This window comes from Acipenser ruthenus, chromosome 24 (assembly GCF_902713425.1).
Source record: "Acipenser ruthenus chromosome 24, fAciRut3.2 maternal haplotype, whole genome shotgun sequence".
Classification (NCBI taxonomy): Eukaryota; Metazoa; Chordata; class Actinopteri; order Acipenseriformes; family Acipenseridae; genus Acipenser; species Acipenser ruthenus.
In genome coordinates this window covers 1,192,285-1,215,912 of record NC_081212.1, presented here as the reverse complement: position 1 = coordinate 1,215,912, position 23,628 = coordinate 1,192,285, and the positions used below count along the sequence as shown (strand labels likewise).

The 23,628-nt window shown below is 42.7% G+C and overlaps 1 protein-coding gene across 10 annotated transcripts in view; it reads left to right on the top strand.

The window, feature by feature from the left end:
• LOC117964284 (RNA-binding protein Musashi homolog 2) overlaps positions 1 to 23,628 on the top strand; it is a 159,462-nt gene that overhangs the window by 3,832 nt on the left and 132,002 nt on the right. For all 10 annotated transcript variants that reach the window (XM_058997878.1, XM_058997876.1, XM_058997872.1 and 7 more), the window contains exon 5: positions 1,734 to 1,775. In XM_058997878.1, the coding sequence (XP_058853861.1) occupies positions 1,734 to 1,775 (42 nt within the window). The remainder of the gene's footprint in view (positions 1 to 1,733; positions 1,776 to 23,628) is intronic.

Here is a 23,628-nt window from a genome sequence, read left to right as displayed (position 1 = left end):
GTAATGCACATGTTATTAAAATGCCTCACTAGAATGTTCTGTTTTACAGTAATTAAGTGAAATATTATTATTATTATTATTATTATTATTATTATTATTATTATTAGTATTTCTGCTTTCTGTTTACTCCTTTTATATGTCCATTCTGATTTAATCAGAAAGCAGGCATTGCTGTTATTTATTTGTATTAGTATTGGTATTATTATTAGTAGTAGGATTAGTGTTTGTGTTCTTCATTAGTTTTGGGTTGTTCACATTCCCTGCAGGTAGATCAGATACAGCGACCCAGGCTTAAAGACAATACCTTGTTTCATTCAGGCCAGGTGCACGCAAAGTGAACTGGAACTGTTGAGCAGTGAACTGAGGTCCAGCATATGCTGATGGTTTTAATTCACCTCAAAGATATAAATCCCGAAACTCAAACTCCTAAAAATGGCATTGCTGGCATTTCTAATCCAGTAACACCTGCATGCAATCTGTTGAAGGTTATGTAGGAAGACAAAGAGCTGGAGTGGGCCCAGGCTTTGATGACGCCGCACGGAGTGTGTGTGTGATGCAAACACAAGCACCGTGTGATGTAGGGAGCTTCATTTTGTTTCATTTGTTGGTGGACAAAAGGGAGCTTGTTTCAGGTCCAGGTGTGTGGGTTGCGATGGTTCTGCAGAGGAAAATGAATAGAGGGAATGCCAGGGACCTGCCCTCACCTATTATAGGCATATCGTCTGCTGCTTTTTAAGCGCATTCTCTGCCCACGGCGATTGTGTTTCTCTAGGTTATGCCTCGGGGCTAAATGCTGAAATGGATGGAGAGCCCTGCTAATGACCTGGTTGCAAACTGTATGCGCTGTTTATTTATTTATATTTATTTTTATTCAACATTTCCTGTCGGATTAGAAGGGTAATGAACTTGCAAACTCCCACGAGTTGGAAGGTATCGCTGTTTGAATACATTTACATAGTGTGAATATCATTGGGAACCCTTGTTTAAAAACAACCCTCTTTCCACGGTTTGCTTTTTTCAAGTCTGAATTTTATTATCTGCAGGGGGTGCACGTCTTTGGCGCCCTGGAGAAACCTGTTTTTATTTTATTGTTATTTTTAATTCTATAGTTATTCCCTGCTGTGGCAACAACTATGTAGGCCTGTGTTACTAAGACAACTTAAAATGTATTCATATGGTTTCAAATCAGACAGCACCCTTACTTCCCTCACTTACTCTACTCCTAGTAAAACAGTCAGGCATTGATCAAGTGTTTAAATACTAGGTGATTGTGCTTTTTTTAATATCTGAATTACCGGCTGTCCTTGTCAGGAGGGTCATTTTTGTATCTTATTTATTCAGCCAGTCAGCGTTGCTGAAATGGTTTGGAAGTAATCGCAAAGGTTTATTTATTTTATTTTTTTCTCCTTCGCACCGTGCATGAAAACGTATCGCTCCTCTTCATGTGTTATTGATTAGGGCTCACGAAGTGTAAGCTGGCAGGCTTACAGATATGAATGAAATTCTAATTGGGTGCTGGCAGGAATCATTTACAGAACGCCTCGCATCCTTTACTACGAGCTATTTCAGCACATGTCAGATTTAGTACTGGATGATCATGTGTTTATTTTAACACTTGGATGGTGGTGGTACGGGGGAGAAACCAGATTGAACCTTATTATTTTGAGTGTTGTGATTATTAATATCTCTCTCTTTTCTCCCTCCTCCTCCTCCTCTCTCTTCTTCTTTGACAGATTGACCCTAAAGTTGCCTTTCCCAGAAGAGCCCAACCCAAGGTAAGTCTTCCATCCTGCAGAATGTGTTTCATTTCTTCTGTGCATGTTGGAGGCCTCTTAGCAAGTTATTACGGCAACGTTGGACACCTGTTTAGCCGTAAAAAATAAATAAATAAATGTATAGAGTGTTTTATTTTTACATAATGGTGGGTGTTCCCTACAGTCACCCGGGACACCTTGGAAAAAGGTGATCCAGGTTTATCCCGGGGAGCAGACTTTTAAACACCTTGGAAATAACCCAGTGGACGTGATCGGTAAGGGTGTTTTTTCTGTGGCAGCACAGAGAGAGGTATTGTTAAGAGCCAGTTCAGGTTTCAAACTGGGAATTGGCAGTGGAGTTTCTCAAAGCTCCAGCACATGGTGTATTAGGGGAGTCCGCATATGGCTGTGTAACCACAGGAGATCTCCTTTTGTGTGAAACTGGCTTTCTTAGTTTTGTGATTTTAACTATTTCCTTAGGGTTTCTTAAAATGGAGAAATCATGAGGCATTTTCATTTGGTTTCTTAAGCGTACCTATTATTATTATTATTATTATTATTATTATTATTATTATTATTATTATAAGGAATCACGACACGTAGGTTAAGCCATGTCTTGAGTCCTCTTGGCAGCACCATAAGCTTAAGTTCAAGCTCATTAGCAAAGAAAGGGTTTTTTATTTGTTTTAGTGTTACGCAGACAATGTGGCTTTCACAGGATCTTCAAGCAATAGGATTATGGCAGCTAGATTAGTGTTGCAGGGGCTTCGCTTTGTGCGCGTTTCATTTTACTTCCTAACATCCAGTCCCAGACTGCTTGCGTTCGAAATCTGTTGAGTGTATTTATTGCACATTTCCTTTTTTTTGGACAACCTTCTTTTTAAGAGGTGATTCGTAACCAACTGGCGTGAAATAGAAATAAACGAACATCTGCCTCTCCTGTGAATCCCTTCTGTATTCATTAGAAATGGTTAAAGACTGGAAGAGAGAGCGCTGTGTATGCTCTCGTGTGACTCGTTTAGAAGCAGGTTTGACTGTAAATTAACCCTTTTGAGGCACAAGGGACATATACGTGTCCCACAAACAAAAAAAACTGTTTTTACAATGAGGGGCGCGGAACAGGGTTTCAAATGCACCGACAGGTCAGATCTGGTGGGTCATCCAAATGGTCAGCTTCCTCCTCGTGATGCTCGAGTCGCTCTCAGATGTATTTTAAAAACAAGAACAAGAAGCGCTCGGTTCCTTGTGTACCTGAAGGGGTTTAATCAGATAAATATATTGATATATAATCCACATGTGGGCTGTCTCTCGTCCTGCTCTTCTCCGTAGTGTACCCACTTATTGCTGACACTTCATGTTTCCGAGCTCAGCTGTACTTTCTTTTTTTGCAAACCTTATCGTGTCTTAACATGTTTTTAATTAGCTGCAGCAACCCCCTCGCTTTGCACGGCGATCAGGAATAAAGGGTCATTATTGAAAGATGATGAGCAGCTAATGTTTTTTTTTTTTTATTACCGGGGAAGCACAGTTGCATTGCTTGACCGGTCTGCTTCAGCTGCTTGCTCATTACAGATTCATGAAGTTTCATTTTACCATTCAAGTAGAGTCCTGTAATAACCTCTATGTTGTCTTTGTGCCGTTGCAAAGCCGGTCTAATTATTGATCTCTACAGATTTGCAGCTTGTTCCGGAAGCCTGGTTATTATTTAAAGAAAAGTTAAACTGAGGTAATTAAGTAATCATTAATGCATTTCACTGTGTGTGTGTGTGTGTGTGCGTGTGCGTCTGCGTGTGCGTGTGTGTGCGTGTGGTGTTTCCATACGGAATCATGTTTGATCTTTCTTATCTTTTCTTCGACTTGGTCTTGCTGTTAACAATGGCACCGGCCGTGTTCAGGAATAGAGAGGGAGAGGGAGACGGCTGCAGCAGCTATCGCAGCACAAACTGATGTCGAGTGACATTAATGAGGCGACTAGGCGGGCAGAGGGAAAGCAAGGTCTCGGCACAACCAGATCTCTAACACACCACTCCCATGGAGGCGATGCAGTCCCTGCCCAGCAAGGTCGCGGCACAACCAGATCTCTAACACGCCACTCCTATGGAGAGGATGCAGTCCCTGCCCAGCCTCCTCAGTGATCAGCAGCCTGCAGTCACCCCCTTCTAGTCTTGTAAGATTGCATTGTAATATACCAATGCTGTTCAGGTCGCCACTGTAAAAGAGCACCTGTGTGTGTTCTTGATGGATATTATTTCTTGCCTAAATAAAGGAATTGTTTATTGCTTTGTTGGGTTAGATTTGCCTTCTTCCTTGCATGCTCCGCTGCTCTGAACCTCTTAAACCTCCTTCCTACCCCTCTATTTATCGTATGTTTCAGTAGCTTTAATCGAGAGGTTTAGAAATCACCCAGGATGGGGAAAAAAAACACTGTTTTTTTTTTTTGTTAGCCGCAGTGTTTTACTTTGGCCAGCAATTTAAAAATCTCGGTGCCATTGTGCCTCTTCCGCAGGCTGCTAGCCGAGGCATTCCTGTAGAGCAGGACTGTGGAAGAGTCTGGTGTCTGTTAACTGCACACAGCCCTCTGCAGAGCTGTTCACACAGATACTGGTTAGTTAGTTGAAGGGTTTTTTTTCGCGGTAGGAAGGCTGTGGTTACCAAATGTGTACTTTATTCAACCCCGGTGCTCAGAACAGTGTTGGTGTGTTACACAAGTTCTTGAGAACAGCTTGTCAGTTGATCTGTTTGTTTTTTTTTCTTATTTATTATTGGTCACACCTGAAGACTGTGCAGCTGTGTAGGAAGTCATTATCAATGTTCTGGTACACTTACCTTCAAGATTGATTGAAGTTCTTCAGATAGGCAGTACTTTATTTATTTATTTATTTATTTATTTATTTATTTATTTATTTATTTATTTTTTTCGTGCGCTCAAAGCAAAGTAGTAACTAGAAAACACCTTCCCGAGAAGGGCTCGGATTGTAATGAAACAAACAAAATGAATTGATTGCTTCTGTCGCTGTTATTTCAAAAGTACATTTGTTTGGTAAATTGGTGCCATTTCCTGTTTTCAGAGTACCAGTAAACAATTACTTAATGTGCTTTTTATTTTATTAAAAAAAAAAATGTAAAACAAGGGTGACCTGTTTTAAAACATAAGCAGAAGAGTTTGTGTTTTTGGGGGCTGGAAGCCTGGGCTCTGTGTGGAAATTACACTGTTTGTTAAATAGGTAACGCTTTAAAAAGAATCCATAATGAATTCCAGCTGAATGCCACAGGAATAACACCTGAAAGTCTTCTGCACTTCCTCTCGCTTCTGAAGTCATTCATTTAGAATTGAGCCCTGTTAATTCAAGTGGATTTAGTTACCTTTGTAACAAATGAAGCTGATCACATGGAGTAGAATTGGGCATGTTCTTGTGCTTCTGAAACGCAGCCCCTTTGTATTCCCGGGTCAGTCGCTCCTGTTGGTTCTCGGCTCCGTGCTGTAGCAGGGAACACTTTGTTTTTTTCGAGTCCTGTCCTAAGCTCGCCTTGCCTTTTTCATTCCCCCTGAGGCGTTGAGTACTGTCGAAACTCCACACTAGTTGCACAGTTTGTCCAGGCTGTGCTGCACAGCGCTGTAGGCTTGCTTGGTACCCTTGCTTTCTCGTTGCCCTTTGAAGTGATTGCTTTGCTCTGCTTTGCAAAGTACATTTGAATATATATCTGTTTTGTTGTTTTTTGGTTTGCTGAGTGACTCGATTTTGCTTTCCATTCCTCCAGTCAGTTTATTTATTTAGATTTGTTTTGCTCCAGGGCACACTTCTGCCAGGTTTGTGTTTGCTAGGCTGGAGAGCGGAGTGCTGTTGGGAGCCCAGCTGAACTGTTTATTGGGACTGAACGTGGCTAATGATGGACAGCCCTAAACGACTTCCCCTCCCCTCCCGCTGCCTGCAGCATGAGAAATCTGATGCTAAAATTAGAGCCAGCAAGACTACCGGCACACAGTCACGAGCAAAACAAACAAACGTGGCCACGCCTTTACTGGTTTCCTAATGGGTACCATGGTATTTAATTCTGCCAACAGAAATGATGACGCTAGATACTGCAGAGAGCTCAAGTAGTATAGGAAAGATACAGTATCCCCACTCAAAACAGCTATATTCATTTAAGACTGCGGACATAAATTACTTTTAAATAAAGACTTCAGCGTCTTTGTCTTGAACCAGCATAAGCAACATAACTCTGTAACGGCATAGCCAGCTGTGAACTAGGACAAGCAATTGAAATGCGTACGGGTTTCTGGCAATGTAATATGAGAGTGTCTCTGTTGTACAAGGTGCCATTGTCCATGTATTGAGAGGAACTGTTTTTACTTTCCCAGGTCAGAGTCATCTGTGTGTTTGTGTAGCAGTAAACAGCTTTCTGGGTCATTCACTGACGTGTGTGTCTGAAAGGAGTGTACAGAAACTGAACGTTGTTTGTGATGTACACAAGAGATTTAAACGATTTTAAAAATCCTTCTTCAGCTGTGTAGAAAAAAACAACAAGTAACAAACAAACAAAATGATCCTCATTTTTTAGTATAGATTCCCTGTTAATAAACAGCAAGCTAAAACCACAGGGTATGTAGTTTAACATTGCATCATATAACATGAGAAACAAATGTACTGGGTAATTTTGCACAGTAGTCAGCATTCAGCACTCATATCTTTCCCAGCTTTAAATAATTATCTGTGGTTAGTACTTTGCGGTTTTGTTGCTTGTCAATTAAAACCGTTTGCTGTTTTCAAAGGGATAATCGGCAAGGCTTTAAATAAAAAATAATGAAATATATATCTTATCTCTCTCTATTTATCTATCTATCTATCTATCTTATATATATATATATATAATTTTTTTTTTCTGTATCATTATTTCCATATTTGATTATTTGTTTCACTTTTGCTCGGGTGCACCTGCAAGCACTCCTGTATATTCATACCCCTGTGCGACCTTAAACAGGAAACTGCACAACACTGTAGATTCCTTCCATGCTGTGCAGCTGGCATTAGCCACAGTGTGCTGGTAGCAAGCTCAGGCGTGTCTCATTAAACTCCTAGTAAAACCAGGAATGCATGAAGCTGCTCTGCAATAGGAATCTTATTTCCATCCCTGATCTATTTCCCCACTCTGATTGGCCGACTCAGGTGATTTCCCAGGCAATGAAATGAATTATAACACGTTTGGAGACGGGGGCCGGAGGTGCAAATGTGCCTTTCACAAATACTGTCTATTACAGTAATGCTGAGGGACTGGCATGGAGCTGAAGTGACAATAACACCTCATTGCAGAACCATAACTGAAAAACCAACCACGCCAGTATTAAGCCATGCAAAAAACTGCTTGGGGCAGACGTGGTTTTTATATAAGCCTGGCATTGTGGCTCCCAGTGCCCTGTGTAAGTGCTAAATGCTAACCTGGTTTGTCTAACACGGTTGACAACATGACTCTGTGTTGGGTGGATGATGCCGTTTATGGCATTTAATGTTGTGCTCCCCTCCATTGTGCTGTGCCTTTTGAAAGCGGGCCAAGTTTAGTTTTTCTAGGCAGTGGGCAGTTTAACAACTTTCCGTTTCCCTCGTGGAACTCAAAGACTTGGCTTGCTTGAGTCTCTTGGGTAGTTTCACCGGAAAGCAAGCCCGGAATTGGAGTTTGAATTCTTCAGCTACTGTGCCATGCTGCCTGCAGCATACAGCATGCATTGCTGCACTGTGTTGTGTTGGAGTGAAATTGGGAGGGTTTCTTTTTAAATCGAAAATTCAAGTACCACTCATCATTACGTTTTTTTTTTTATTTATTTATTTTTTTTATATAAAGCCGGTCAATACGAGTTTTACGGGCTAGTAAATCACAGAGCGCATGTTAATGACAGATCGTTTAATTGACAGACATCGCGGTGTGGCACTGGATCACACACTCCAGAAGAGCGAGAGGCACTTCCCTGGGTTTAAAAAGTGTAACCACAGAGAGGGAATCGTAGGGTGTCGGAGGAATGGCATTGCGCTCCATACCAGCTGCATTCGGGCTCACCTTCCTTCCTTCCTTCTGGGTGATGCATTCCTAGTGTCTCTAAAGAGCGAGGGGGGGGGGGTATCTGGTCGTTGCAGGGGGATTTGTCGTTATGACAGAGGGGTGGAGACACTTCTTCACACAGAGAGCGTTGAGGGGATGGAATAGGCTACCTAGTCATGATGTTGAGGCAGAATCACTGGGAGCCTTTTAAGAGCCGGCTTGACAAAGTTCAAGATCAAGCAGCTACTAGGATACGGAAGAGCTTAGACGGGCCGACTGGCCTCCTCTCGCTTTGGACATTCGTGTTGTTCTTGTGTTGTTTGATTCTGCACCCGTCGACCACAGCCCTGTTTATGCAGCTCCAAGCATTTTTAATACAGTTTGAGGATTTCTGTCCGCAACTGAAAAACATAAGTAAGCGAATGAAACTGGAGACTGAAAGTGGTTGTTTGTGGTGGAGTGTGTTGTGAAGCCGGGTGTCTGGAAGGGTTAAAGGTGCTCATTTGTGTAAATTGAGGACATGCTGGTCCTTCGTGATGTATCAGGTTTTCTCCCCCACAATGGAGATCACGAGTCAGGCATACAGGCCCCCTTATTTAGCAGAGGAGGGAAGGCTGGATCAGTCAGTGTATTCTGTTTATACACCAGGGCACTTTTATTAGTTTCATGGATTGGAGGATTATGAGGGCGGACTGGTGTCAAAATGCTTGGAAAAAGGCAGTTGAAATATTATTTTAAGTTCCAAAAAAAGCTTAAAAAAAAAGCAAAGCAGACCCAGTACTGCTGTCCTATGGAGGGGATTGTGATGTCACACTTTTTTTATAAAATCCAATATATAGGCAGTCCACCAATCTGTGACTAATCACGACAGGAGCTGTGCAGTAAGCAGCTGATTCCTTGTCCAGCCAGCGCTGTGCCAGCACCCTGCTCAGTGAGGCCTGGTTCTCTTCTCCTCAGTCTGTGTCCTTGCAGTTTCCTTGAGCTCTCGCCTCCAACAGCGTTGCTGCTGTCAATCAGGCTATCAGGGACTCATCCACTCGCTGATTGTTGGTAATCAGGCCCAGCACGGCAGTGCCACGTCAGCACAGATCAGACACAGTTTACCCTTCCCTGTGTCAGCGAGGAACAGACGCTACTGTATGAACCTTGAAGAAGTAATCCTTTATTGGCATTAAAATCCTGAGGTTGTACAACAAATATTTTTTTTTCCTATCGAATGCTCTTGCTGGGCTCCTTAGAAGATGCAAAGTAAGATCAAGTGATCATTTAACAGTTGGCCATTTTTTGTTTAAAACACAGTCCTCCTTCCTCATTGAGGGGCTGTTCTGTGAACGGCAGTGAGCTGTGCTGTTGTGCTGAGTTTTTAAAAGGCTGTGTTAGCAGTCCTTAAGGGGTTCCATTCTGAAAAGTGCACCCCGCATCCCCCTTCTCCGAACGTACCGAAGCGGGAGCGCGTGCCGCTCCACTCTTGTTGTCTATTTTGAGCTGTGACCTTCACGTGACCTTTATCCTGTGGTGGTGTTCCGTGCTGTTTGTTTTTGGCATGCTCATTTTGAGTGATTTCAAATCCTTTTAAGATGCAGATACTGCTGCTGCTGCTTATAAAGTTCAGTTCAGATGGAGAGGAGTGTGTGTGTTTTCTGAATGCCGTATCCCGACACTTCCTGTAAATGCTGTCAGCGCTGGCCTTGCATGTAAAGGTTGGCTTGATCCAGAAGATCATAATGAAGGTCATATTTTAAACCTTGGACCAGACAGCCTGATTTAAAGGCTGTTAGTGTTTTAATGAGCTGGGAAGGAGTCTAAATTAGGGTAGGAGGGGAGCTTTCCAAAAGTTTATCGTTGGACCCTGTGGAGGGAGGGCTGGGGGGCTTACACACATAACTTTCGGTTAATGACAACTTTTTGCAGGCAACCGAGAGGTTGTTAATAAGCAGCATTGACTGTATCTATATATAGATATATAGATTTTTAAAATAATCCAATCTTAGTTTTGCTGAGTAACGGTTCAACCCCCTTACCGTGCAGTTCACGATGCTTGTACTAGCATTGGATGGAATGTGTTTATCAGGGAAGAATCATTTTAAACATGGTAACTGGCAGTGGTTTTAATTTCAACCCCAAAACTAAAGTAATCCATTCCATTGCATGTATGTGTGCTCTGTGACAGACAGAGAGAGCTTCTGTTCTCCTCGCACTGAGCAATGAATAAACCAGGGAAGATTAATAGCCGTGCAAAGGCAGTAAATGAAAGTTGATTTATTGCTGGTATAATCTACACGCCGGTGCAGCCCGTGGAATTAAATACAAAGCCTTCAATGCCGTTCCGTCTGTCAAGGGAGGCAGCTGACGAATATTACATTTTAACAGGAATTCGACAAAGTAATTAAGAGAGTAAAAAACATGCAGGTTGGTAAATTCTTGCCTGTTTATTTATTGAGCCGTCGAGGGCGATCAAGTAAAGTGCCGAGTTAGGCAGGCAGAACGGAAGAAAAGCACTGTTTTTTTGGAACAAAGTTGTTATTTTACAGAAGTCAATTAGATACAGTGTTTTTGTTTTTGATGTCGCTTTTATAGAAAGGCTGTAAGCAAACAGCGTATTTATTTATTTATTTTTTGCATTCAGAAAAACGTGAATTGATTTCCTTAAATACAAAGTGATTGCAGTTGGCCAGTGTGTCGGTCACGGGAAAACAGCGAAATGATTGTCGTCTTGGTGGAATATTAGTCCATATTGCTCTCTCACTACAGGTCAGTATTGTGAAGTATTTATTTAGTGTGACAGAAATGAACCCCCAGACACAGTTATTAAAGTGCACGGCTTTGATGATTTAAATGGCTTTATTACAAAAATAGATCAATAATTACTCTCTTTAGGGCAATCTCCAATGTGTGTTTACAGACAAAAAGCTTCATTTAAATTAGTGTGTGTGTGTGTGTGTTAGTTTCTAGACTATTGTATGTATTTTGTGTATTTAACCAGGAGATTTCCCCATTGAGACAGAGGCCTTGTTTACAAGGGGGTCCTGGAAAACAATACAAAGAATCAGGGAAACCTTCTGTTTTTCATGGAAATGCTTTGTGTTGACTTCGTGAGAGCGGAGTCCTGTTGTTTGAGCCCAGGTGTGTCACCGCTCTGTGCAGTTCTAGCAGGTTCAGCAGCTTGCTGTGTACTGTCCCATTCTGGGTAGGGAGGGTGAAGACCTCTGTGAGTGGAGGTTTGCAAACTACCAAAGCTGTACGCATACACATTGATGTTGTAGTGCGTCATACAAAATACTCCAACAGAGGAATTTTCATGGTTTTTTTATTGTCATTTTTTTTGTGATTGGTCACAAATATTCCCCATGTCAAAGTTTAACCCATTCAGTCTTGGCAGGAACTCCAAGGACCCTCACCTTAACGCTGTGTGTCAACATGTGCCGTCTGAAATCCCGTTGGAACCTCACGGGACTCCTAGGTCCCAGCCATGTAGAAATATCTGTAAAAATAAATAAATAAATACAATGATTTGTGTTCTGTACTCATGTATACTCAGTAAAGGAGTTTTAGTCTTCGGCTCGACAAAAACCGTGAAGTTTAGGTTTTTAAACCGATTCTAACACCCATACTTGTGTACTTGTGAAGTTCCTTGGATGTCTTCCATGGACAGCCTTGCTTAGCTCCTAGGAGCTCACTTATCCAAAGAGGTGTCTGCCGCCACTCACTCACACACTCACACACTCACTCACTCACACACTCACTCACACACTCTCACTCTCGCAGGGCACTGGTGTTGACGCTGAAGTTTGAAATTGCATGAACTCAGGGATTTGCTCTCTGGTTATGGCTTTGAAAGAAGGGAGCAAGCAAACAAACTTGCCTCTGTAAAGGGCAGATGGAGGCGAGACACCTCGCAGTTTTAACAGAGCTTAAGAGCGCTGTGTACACTAGCGAAGGGCTTCGTTCCGGGTCAGACTCTCTGCTAATGTTTAATCTGAGGTGATACAGCAACCAGCTGCAAACAGTTTGCAGATGTTTTTTAAATAGTTTTTAAAATTTGCACTCGCTGAAGTGCTCCAGCCATGAATTTTCAGGCTGGTTTTCTTTCTTTCTTTCTTTCTTTCTTTCTTTCTTTCTTTCTTTTTGTGTTAACAGTTTCGGGTGGCTTCACAGACCTTGGGTAGCACTAACCTTGGACTAACTAAAGATCCCTGCATTCTAGATCAGTGCTTCTTGGGATCCGTGAAACTGTGTTTTCTACTTTTAAGCTAGTGTTACTGCGCTGTGAAGCAAGTCTCCTTGAAGAACTGAATTTAAATGTATTAATTGTGAGGCCTCAGCAAACAATATGAAAGGACTGTCATGCGGCTGTATAGATGTCTCCTTTTAAAGGTTGTGTAAAAGTCCTGGCACCCTGTGTCTGTGCGTGCAGCCCTGTCTGCTGGAACCTGTGCCACAGGTTTACAGTACTTGCCATCTCTTTGTCGCGGGTCTCTTGTTGTGTTTGTTTGTCATTTTCTGGTCAAAGCAGGCAGGCCCGTGTGACGTGGGTTTGTTTTCGTTGCTCTTCATTTGAAGTGACAGCATTCCAGCGGACCCTGACTTGCCTGATCAATTAACTGGCCTGTCCCACAGGAACCCGTTCCAAGGAATCCGGAAGCTGTTTGACTTGGGAGTCTTTTAACATTGCTTCACCGTCAACCTCCTGCGGACACTTTGCAGGAAATGTGCCATGAAAAGAATTGAGAGCAGCTTTCACTTATTGAGTTTTTATTTAAAGAAAGTTGGACAGGCTGCAGGGAAATATCTCTTCCTAGGGTACCGAGGTGTAAAAATGCAAATTACCAGCATTTATTTGCTTTCAGCTTCTCCGCGTTCTCCGATATTAAACAACAGCTCTCCGCGTACCATTTTCTCATTCCTTTAAAAAAAGGAACATTAAGAAAACTCCTTGCAGCCTTCTGCAAAGAATGAAGTAATAATAAACGACCTGCGAGGAACAAACTCTCTTACTCTCTCCCAGGTTGGTACATTATCTCAGGATTCCTGTCGGCGCCAGTGCTTCTGTATATCATAACAAATAAAAAATGCTGCCGATACTAAAAGGCTATTATGTTGGGAGGTAAGTGCCTTTCTTTCTTTCATGCATCTTTGCATATCAGGCTTTGTCAGCAGCAGCTTGACGATTTGATTCAGCCGTCTCCTCCACGAATGTGCTGCTGTAAAATTTAAATGAAAACCGTGTTCCGGAATGGGAGAGTGACTCCCGGAAAGTGGCTCCTGTTTGTTTGTTTGTTTGTTTGTTTGTTTTGTCTGTTTATCTCGCCTGTACACAGAGAGGCTCCGGTAATGAGAAAGGGCTCAGGTCTTGTTTCTGGAGAAACACTTATCTGCCTGCCCCAGGCAACACTTCAAATTGCATTTGGAATAATGAGCGTCATGCAGAGGGAGCACTCTGATTGGCTAACGACATTCTAGAAAGGGCTGGATTAAATGTGTGGTAACCAGAACATTTTCTTACAGCTCAGTAACATTTCTTTTTACTGTAATAAATATCAAGAATGGAAATAAGGCTCCCACTGCATAGCAGTTTGATCCATTCCTGGTTTTACTCCGAGTTTAATAAGACACACCTGAGCTTGTTGCCTATAAAGTGTGGCTAATCAAGCTCCTATTAAAACCTGGAATGGGTGACACTACTATGCAATTGGAGTCTTGTTTCCATCCCTGCACATTCAGTGTGCTTATCATGATTCAAACTGAAGTTAGGGATTCGGTCAGCTCTAGCATCAGAATCTTAAAGGAGTGATTGTGATATTGGGTACAATGCGATTTGACCCCTTTAGCATGGCATCTTACTTACAGATGCCTGTCTGACGTACAGAGCCAGCTGGAAAGATGAGAGATTTTGAGTTGTTGTACTTTTTCGGCTTCGGTGCTGGCTTTTGAAAAGCTGTTATTTGTATTGTATCAAAGTGCGTTCTTTTCCCTTGAAGTGTGGGGCAGTATAAACTGCTGTGTTTGTTGTCTGTGGAAATTGCACCTTGCTGTGAGTGCCTTGCCTTTCTGCTGGTTCATTCACGGCAATAAAACCCAACAGTGCAGCCCACTTCAAAGAGAGGCCCGGCGTACCTTTCTCTTTAATCAGACAAGGACCAGGGAGATTAAAGGGGGCTGAGTTTAATAAGTCTTGATTAGCCCAGCGCGGTCCTCTCCACTCCAGCTGGGCAAATCAACAATCTGGCTTGTTGTGTTTGATGGGAAGGAAAATAAAAAAAAAAAAAAAAAAAAAAGACTAGTGCTTTCTGACAAGGGCTGTGTGTGTGTGGTGGTGGTATTTATTTATTTATTTATTTTTTAAAACTTTTGAATTATGTTGAGGCAGGGGTTTTAGATTCAGTGAAATTTCTTACTACAAAATGTCTTACCAATTTGTTTTGTTGGCATGGATCTGGAAACCCTCCTGATTTTAATGTTGAATAAATGAGCACAGCATTGATCTGTACTGTATATGAAACATCTTCTTAGCCTTGCACTGTACTACTGTAAACGCAGGAAGGGTAACCTTTATACTGACAGACAATTCCACCAGGTGGCACTATGCGCAATGAGTTCAGGAGTAGATATGACACCCCCCTGCCCCTGCCTCACAGCACCATGCAGAGTGCTGTGTAAGTGCACTGTAACCTCCTGGGTATTTCCTTGCTGGATGATGTTTGTGTTGACCTTTCCTTGCTCTTCTTCTGTGTGTGTGTGTGTGTGTGTGTGTGTGTGTGTGTGTGTGTGTCTCTCAGCGGACCTTGGAGTGCGTCTTCAGTTCAGCTTTTACAAAGACCTTTGTCCCTTCGCTCTCCTGCTTTTTATTTTAGTGGGACACAGCCCTGGTTCCGTGGGGACAACCAAGAAGCAGTCCTGTGTTTTCGTGGTGAAAATCGTATCAAGTCTCAGAGCCGGCATAAATACTCTTCTGCAGATGCACATTTTAAAATGGTTGTTTAAGTCCTACAAATACTTCCAGGAGCTTGGTCAAACTGTGTTTTTTTTTTTTTTTTTTGGCTGGTGGTACAAACCAGGTCTCGATAATCTAGTTGTGTTTGAAATTTCTGAGCGCCCTTTTTCAGAATTCCAGAGATTTTAGGTGTCCTTACAAGACCTGGCAGCATTATCATTGTTTGCATTGATCAGCTGGTGACCTGCGACCTCCTTTGAGCAGTGGATGTGTGGTGAAGTGCAGGCTGCTCACCTGTAGTATAAATATACATTGTTATCTATATATATATATATATGTACATGCATTATAAAATGGATACATAGATAGGAAACTCAGCATGGTACAATTCTACCCGCAGTGACCGAAAGGAGATATATAAAGTGTGTGTGTGTCTAAAACACCTCTGTTATAGCATAGTCTGATAATAAACAGATTAGAAACATTCCGATCGTACCTCTGCTTTTGATATTCAAATGCAAATTATCGCTGTCACAATATCCGTGTGTCGCAGACGAGAGATGTGGTAATCGAAACATTTAGAAAGCAAACGGAAATGCAGAAGGTAGGAGACCACTGGTTTTTAAAGCCATGCGAGGCTGAGAGATTGCAGGGAAGGTGCTCGCTGTAATCTTTGTAATGACGTTAATAATGAGCTGTTTTGGTGTGCGAGGGGGATCATTATATACACTACAGTATGTAGGCAGGGCAATCCTTGCTATTTTAGGAAACACTTTTCATTCTGTTTTTTTTTTTTAAAACCTTCCACCTCTAACCGCTGTTAACTGTTTCCTTGTAGTTAGCAGTGATCGGCAAGCTCCTTGACGGATCCCGAGTGCAGCTTCCCAGGTGCACAGATTTATCTAATATGCAATTCCACTCAGGGTGGGTTCATGTCTTTAGCTTAACTCCTACATTCTAAGCAAGACTCGTGTGTGTGTGTGTGTGTGTGTGTGTGTGTGTGTGTGTGTGGTTTTTTTGGGCAGAACTTCAAAAGTGGAATCAGAAACTGTACCGTGTAAACAAAATGCAAAGTTCAGAACTGCAAACAGGGAGGGGAAAAAAAATGATAAAAAGGAAAAGCTGTGTGTTGATCCAGCATAATTAAGGGTTGTAATGATTCTGTGTAGCTTCTATCAGATTATTAGTAATGTTGTCAGTTTTGTCAGGTGTTTCACATTTGCTGCATTTCACAGGTAAAAAAAAAAAAAAGAGAAATATAAATTCCAACGGAAGAGTAATTAATGAATTATTCCATGTGCATAATTGGTTTCGTACCCTTTACATTTTAGATGAAAAACATGAGGAAATGAAAGATATTTAATTGCAAAAAAAAAAAAATTCTCAGAATTGATTCCGTACTCCTGAATGCTGTAGCGTACATCTTTGCAATATTTAAACTCCCTTAACCAGAACCTTTAGCTCGAAATATAATAATATTAATGCTAATTGCATGCACAACTGGAATCTGACACATTTTCCGTGTTTTTTTTTTCATTAATTTTTCCCCCTCTGGTATTTGTTCCTGACTTGTATTAACCTGTGAGGCTGCATGTTATTAGAGTTGCAGGTCAGGATGATAATATGAAGGACAATAGATAAAGGAATGCCTTTGCAATTAAAATACTCTGCTACACTGGGCCGGGTGTTCCTGCATGCTGTACAAGTCTGGAAACAAAGAGACAAGAGCTGGAGGAGGACGATGAAAAGCAAGGATCGTGGGAAGGTCTGGTGAAGCAGGTCGGAGTTCCTCTGCCAGCTCACTGTCCGGCCCCATTTGCACAGCATGGAAAGTGTTCTAAATTTAGATCTCACTGCGTGTCTGTGCCGGCATTAGTTGTGTTCATACATTGACACGCCTGAAATCCAAGTTGGCACTGCAGGTTTTGCATGCATCTACAGCCCCAATCTCTTTTGACAAGGTGTATCTGAGTTATTGAACCCCTTAACACTGCAGACCTCGCGTAGAGGTTTGGGAGGGACCATGCCACTCAACTGCAGATCGTAATCTCAGTCTACTGCAGGATACACAACGCTGTGTGTTTATTTAGTTCTCGTTACAGTAGAGACGTAAAAGATTTCATTACAAATATTTCTGTACAAGCACTGAATTGTGGATCCCATAACGAGGAAATTAAACCCTAAAGAAAACCTGAAAAAAAATATGTATCGTTCATTTATTCATCTATTCATTCATTTTTTTTTGTACATAGCTTTTGCTTATTTGTTTTTTTGGCTGAGAGAAGGACAGTTTTTAAGATGAGGCAAACCGTGTGGACTACAGTGCTTACTTCAAACAGACACGTTGCCAGCCAGCCTGTAAATGAAACGTCTGTGAAGAGCGCCCAGCAGCCGAAAGAGGAAATATAAAGAACTACTGAGGCTGAATGCTGTTGCCTGTCACCATATAAACCTACATGTGTTTTATAGATTGAACGGTGTAGATCTGGTCTGTGCATTCCAATGGTGTTAGCACCCCCACCCCCATTCCATACCCGTAGGCAGAAGTGCTCCCAAATCATCGTGCTCATAGATCTATTAATAACGAGTGGGTGGGTGTCCTGGGGGAACGCTTGTGGGTTTGTTCCCCCGACCATTAAGAACACTTGAATAAGGTTGAAGGGAGGTGAATGCAGTTCTTAATTCATATTGTCACGGTGCTGTGGGTGTAGGGCAAGGAGTGCGCTGGTTGTCAGGGTGTGATAGTAAAGAGCCGACAGCTGTTCTAACCTGAACACAGAGGTAAGCACGCTGGCAATGCACCTGGCCTTGCTAGAATTAAACCAGGCATGCACGAGGCATTCGGTGCTGTACCTGGAATCTGGCTGGAGCATCGGAGACCTGAAGCAAAGGGCACCAGCTTTAGATTTGAGGAGGATACTGTGCCTCGTTGAATGGCGGTACAGCAAGCCAGACAGCGTTTAAGAAATGCTCCCGTCTCGCTGGATTCCGGAAGCTGCTTAAGAAGTTGTTTATTTAAATCCTTTAATGATGCCTTGTTAAAAATGCATGGGTGTACTGTAAGTATTTAAACGGAAGCAGCAAACGAAGTAAGAGAACAGATCTGCTGCCCCGTGCTGTGTTATTTGTTCAAAGGTTTGTTACTTCCTTTTGAACAAGTTAGAACTGAGCTGCAGCTGCTGTGTTGGTACAAAGAGAGTTGAAATCGTGCACGCTCACACTGTGCTTTGCAAAGATGGTTTAAGGATATAAAATACCTTGCATTGTCGCAGGAGAACCGCACTAGGGTGTGTCCCAAAGTTCAGGGCAATTCCTAAACAATGCACCACAGGAAGGAACCTATTGCAAGCTGAAAGGACGAGGCGGTGGTTGCAGTCAGTCTGCGTGCAACATGTAAACTTGAGACCTCTGTCTTTTTCATAGTATTACCTGATCTGTGACGTGCGGTAATAGCGGTCAATAGCGCGTTCTGTGGTTTTTCACTCTTTGAACTATGAAATACGCACTTTCTTATTGACTATATACAATTGTACAGACTACAAAAAAAAAACCAAAAACACAAACAGAACGAAAACGGGACTTTAGTACTAGCGTCATCATCGACAGGGTCAACGCAGAAGATTAAAAAAAAAATAAATTAAATTGACTGCACCTCCCTATAATTCAAGCAGTTTTTGTTGGTCTTTCTAATGTATTTATGTGTTTATCTGATAAGAAAGGCTCTTTACTTTAGCAAGCTCAGGGCTGTCTTTGCAGTGCAGTCCTGGGAGGGGGATGCTGCTGCTGCTGCTGCTGCAGCCTGACCCTTCCTCCACCTTCCCCCAGGCGCACAAAACTGAATGTGATAGAAACTCAATAAGGCCGTCAAAGCCTCTTTGTTTGCATTACTTTATAGGAGAAACTATTGGGGATTCATTCACTTCACAACTCCTGCTCCGTATTTATAAGGAGCATGTTGTCTTGGACCCAACGCCATACAAGATTCCAAAAGTGTGACTGTGTTTTTTGTTTTTTTTTCGTTGAACTCAATTAACATTTATATTGGAGTTGCCAGCAGCGTGAGTTTTTTTTTCTGTCCTCTCCTGCAGTCGCGTTGCTCAGTATGCAGGATCTAGTGGGAGCTCACTGGTTTGTTGTTTGTTGTGATAAATGTCTGTCCTGGAGGCACAGGTCCACAGTTCTGGGGTCATGCTGCAGTAATGGAGCTGTCTGGGTTTGTCGAGGCTTGGAGAACTCTCACACTACCAGTCTCTCGCATGCTTCAAGCTGGAGTGGGGATAAATACTTCCCCATGGGAGCCTGACTTGCAAATTGCTTTGTTTTCTGTGTTGGGATACTTTAAACTGGGTAAAGCGGCTACAGTTGAAATCCAGTTGAATGATCAGTTTGGCATAGATTCCTCAGTCAGTATCCCAGCAACAGCAGTCACACCATGCATGATCTGTGCTGAACTGGTTCCAGTAAACCTTTTTTTTCTTCCCAGTAGATAATCCCAGGTAACAGGAAGAAATGTTTTCTAACATGTCCTGATTTTTGAACAGCTTCCCTCTGGCCCTCGTTCATGTGATCTTCCTGAATCGTTTGTTCAGTGTCACGTGGTACAGATGCATTTGCTCTGACTGACACAGCCTCTTGGCATCCTACCAGGCTGTCTCAGTCTGGCCTGACTGCTAAAAACAAGGCAGGGAAAGGGATACGGCTCACTGAAGCAGCATTCTTAACCTGAACGCAGGCCGATTAGCCAAGCACCCTGTTCTAACTCACTTAGGGTTCTCTTCTTATTCGACCCCTTGATGATCTGGAGCAAACGCTGTAGAAACTCCACAGACGTCTATATCCTGAATGTGATTATTTGCAAAGCAATCCTGCTAAATAAACAAATAGTAATCCAAAATCATTTTTGCCCCGGTGGAACACATGACTGGAGGATCGAAGTACCGCTGCTGTTTTGACTCTTATTAACTCATTTGGGATTTCCCCAGGGGTGATTTTGTAGACCCACACATTAACTCCACACACTACAAACACGACGACGTGAGCTCAGGGTTAGACGTTTTGGAGGGATAAGCTCTCCAGTTGTTCGGATCGCTAATATAGACGCAGATGTGCTGTTGCGAGCCAACTGGGCCAGGTTGACGTTGCAGAAGGGATCTTGTTATCATTGGGTTTGAAAAGGAAATGAATTGGCTGGTTTGACACAGCAGATTTCCTTGCTTGCTCACACCTTATTCTTCTTTTTTATTTTTTATTTTTTTTGCATGAAGACGTTTATCAGTGCGGCCGTTTTTGTCACTGACATTTTAAATCTCGATCAGATCGCTCATTGCAAACCTTTTAAACGCTAATGCAGGCTGCAGTCACTCGATGAGAAATTAAGATAACGTCAATAGTACTAAATGACAATGGGATGACCTTTCAGCCTGGCCAGTGGAAGCTGTTAGACACATATTCTGTTGAAATGCTTGATGATAAAGTGTTTTACATGTTGCCTTAGGTCCGCTGTTCAGATCACTCAGCGTCCTAATAAGTGTGTGCATGTGTGTGTATTAGTCTTGTTAATATCATTGTAAGTCATGCTGTCCCTCTTAGCCAATCAAAACTCTCTGTTCTTTCAAGGACGTTTCTGTTTTTTTAAATGATTTTGCCTTCAGGGTCCGAAAAATGATCAACTGACACATTTTCTGATGGGCCCAAACCATTTTTCAAAGGAACCGATCATTGAGAGTGTAAAATGTGTGTACTGCTGACAAGTCATAACACACACGTTCTATAGCTGATCTAAAGGTATGGTGGAAGTTATAGATATACGTTGCACTTCTGTGTGTGTGAAGCTGAACGGCATCTCATGGTTTCAGCACGATTGTCAATCTCTGTTTGAGTGACCCAGGCAGGAATAGCAGGGGGGGTTGAGTGGCCCTAGCTAGCTAGCTAGCTAGCTAGCCTGACTGTAGGAGTGCCACTGTCTATCACCTTTTCATGAACGCTACATTAAGAAATAAATCTCAAACTCTGTGCATCCCACTTCTCAATGTGTAACTGAAGCGCATTCAACTCCTGCCCCTTCAACTCCGCTGCTTGAACAAGCTGAGGCAACACCTCCAGAGCTGACGGATTGCTTTGCACTTGCAAAGCTGCCCAGGAAGCCAGGGTGAACTCCGGAGCCCACGGACGTCTTTTAATTGGGGGCGGGTTAGCAGCTAGGAAAACATCTCTTTAATTACCGAGTGGTTTCTCTGGTGACATCAGGGGCCATTCATAGAATGCCTTTCTTTATTACTAAAGACAGCGTGCAGCGGGGAGCTGTCCGGGGGTGGGCAGGCTGTGCTGCTGCGTTTTGCACAGCAGTTTGTTTTGGAGCTGTTGCAGGCTGAGTGCGCACACCTCCTGAACTTTCCATGGAATTCCTCGAACTGCAATCCAATCCCAGCTTTGTCCAACACTCCAAAGTTCTCCAAACTAAATATACTGTTACCTTAATAACAAAAAAAAAAGCTGCTACTAGAGAAGTAGTTTGAAAATGTCACTGAATACGCAGGAGCATGGGTCTGAGGATTAAAGTCAGGCAAGAGTCTGTGTTTTTCCAATAACTTCTCATGAAAATAGCCAAACTGTCAAAAATGGTTGGAAGTGATGCCTGCTGGCTTAGGTGACTCTGAGTGTCTTGAAATTCTTCAGCTGCCGAAAGGAAGTATCCTGCAAGTTTAGACAGGAATGCTGGTGGAAGCAAATAAATATAGGCTGTGCTCATTGCATCCTCATGCATTTTTCACTACTGTTTTTAATTTGACCAGATATATATATATATATATATATATATATATATATATATATATATATATATATATATATATATATATATATAATGTGTAGCTACTGTATATACGGTACATAAGGCAAGTTTTATTTCTGGTCTGTAACGTCAGCTCATTTTGAAAACATTTGTTTATCTTTTGTGGTAGATTCTTTTAAAAACAGGTTTACTGCAAAGCCAGAAAACCACTTTTTTTTTTTTTTTCTTAAATGGAAAAACAACTGGAGAAAGCTAAGAGGTTCCGGCAGGCCTCTCCTTGGTAGGTTAATGAACCCATCGCACGGTGTTGTGGTTTAATCAAGCTTCCTCTCCCGTTAGGCTGCACCTGTAACACGACCCCTTGCAGAACTCTTCATCTTGCTCTGAGAGCACCGTTTCTGTGCAGACCTGCACCACAGTCTTTCAATCACTTTCACCTGCCGTGTGTGTGTTTACGTTATCTCTCTCTTTATATTTGGATTCTGGATATTGCAGTAGCACTGTAGGTGTTGTTGTGATTCGTGCGACCCTCGTAACTAACAATTAGCTCCACACTGTAAATAATCGGCACAGAACCTGCTGTGGGTTGCAGACGTGGCAGATTCAGGAAGTTTTTTTGTTGTTCCTGTTTGCCCGTCTGGAATGATGCATGTATTTTAGGCTAAAGGCAATACAAGGTACTCCTCTGATTTCTACCTTTGTTTGTGTGTGCTTGCTAGGGGAAATGTCCCAAAGGCTTCTGGTCTCCATCGAAACTGTGCTGTGTGGAACATGGTTTAGATCCCAGGAGCCCTCCCTTTCACCTGATTCGTACGCTAGAGAGAATAAGGGCATTGGTGTTTATGCTGAACAAAAAAGGTGTCCTCCCCAGATAGGACAAGCCGTATCAACTAGAATGTAGAACCTGGGTTGTTTGGTGTTTTCCCCCCCAGTTAGGAACGTCCAATCATTTTTTTTTTCTCCTCACCGCAGCGAGTCCTCACACAGCACGGACGTTCTGAGGGCGTGTGAGCGTCCTCCGATCTCATGAGCTTGAAGCCAGAATCGCTTTTACACCGAGCAGCCCAGAGCAGAGGCGGGCGGGCTACCGATCCCGGAGAACAGAGACCAGCCCTGCCTCTTATCCACTCAGAATGTGCTCTCTGTCTGGCCAGCAGGGTTCGCTGTTGCGTGATGAGGAGAAGCATCCCCCACCCTGGGACTGTCAGAGGCAATGTGACGCCCCCCCCCTTGCCCCCCGTTGCGCTTCATGATTGGATGGGAATCATCCTGCTGATTTTAATAGGGTGAAATGCCCTCTGGTCCAGTGATATGTCAGAGCATCTCTCTCTCTCTCCTCTCTCTCTCTCTCTCTCTCTCTCTCCCCCTCGTTTCTGTGTGTCACTTTTTCCAGAGAGCTTCAGTCTCTGCCCTATGAGCCTCCAGACTCCGTGTCTGGGCCGTGGCAGACTGAGCTCAGAGGCCTGTGAGGGCATCCCTTGTGGATTCCCAAAAACCATTTAATGAGAAATGAAATTAGATGGATAAAATTAAATAAACAAGGGCTGAACACACAGTGCTTGTTTACCTCGGATGGCGGTCATGAAATGTGTGTTTGTTGAAGGCTGGTCTGAGAGCAGCAAAATGACGTTTGGGGGGGGGTGGGGGGGTGAGTTTTATATATACAGCACTCCCCACACAATGACACAGAGGGGTGTTTGTGTTAGCAAGTCCTGCGCACACACACAATAAACCTCTTGACCACCAGCCTTCATGAAATGTGTTTGTGTTTGTTGAGGGGATGGCATTGTGTAATACTGGAATGGCCACTGGCTTCTGGGACCTCAAGGCAAACGTGGTCACTAGTTGAATGTCGTTTTAAATATTTTTAAAAACATTTTTGGATTGGTGGGCGGTAAATACAGGCTGTGTGGTTTTAGACCAGTTTATTGAGAACAAAACATTCTTTACCGCAGAACCACAACTAAGCATTTATGGGCTGCCTAATAATTGAAAAGCTGTGGGTTGAATTTTTTTGTTGCCGTCCCTCATTTTGAGAATTGCAGCTGCGTTTGCAGGAATGGTGTTTTGATTGGCTGAGGGAGACAGGATGGTACGTTTTCTAGAAAACTAAAATGTGTTTT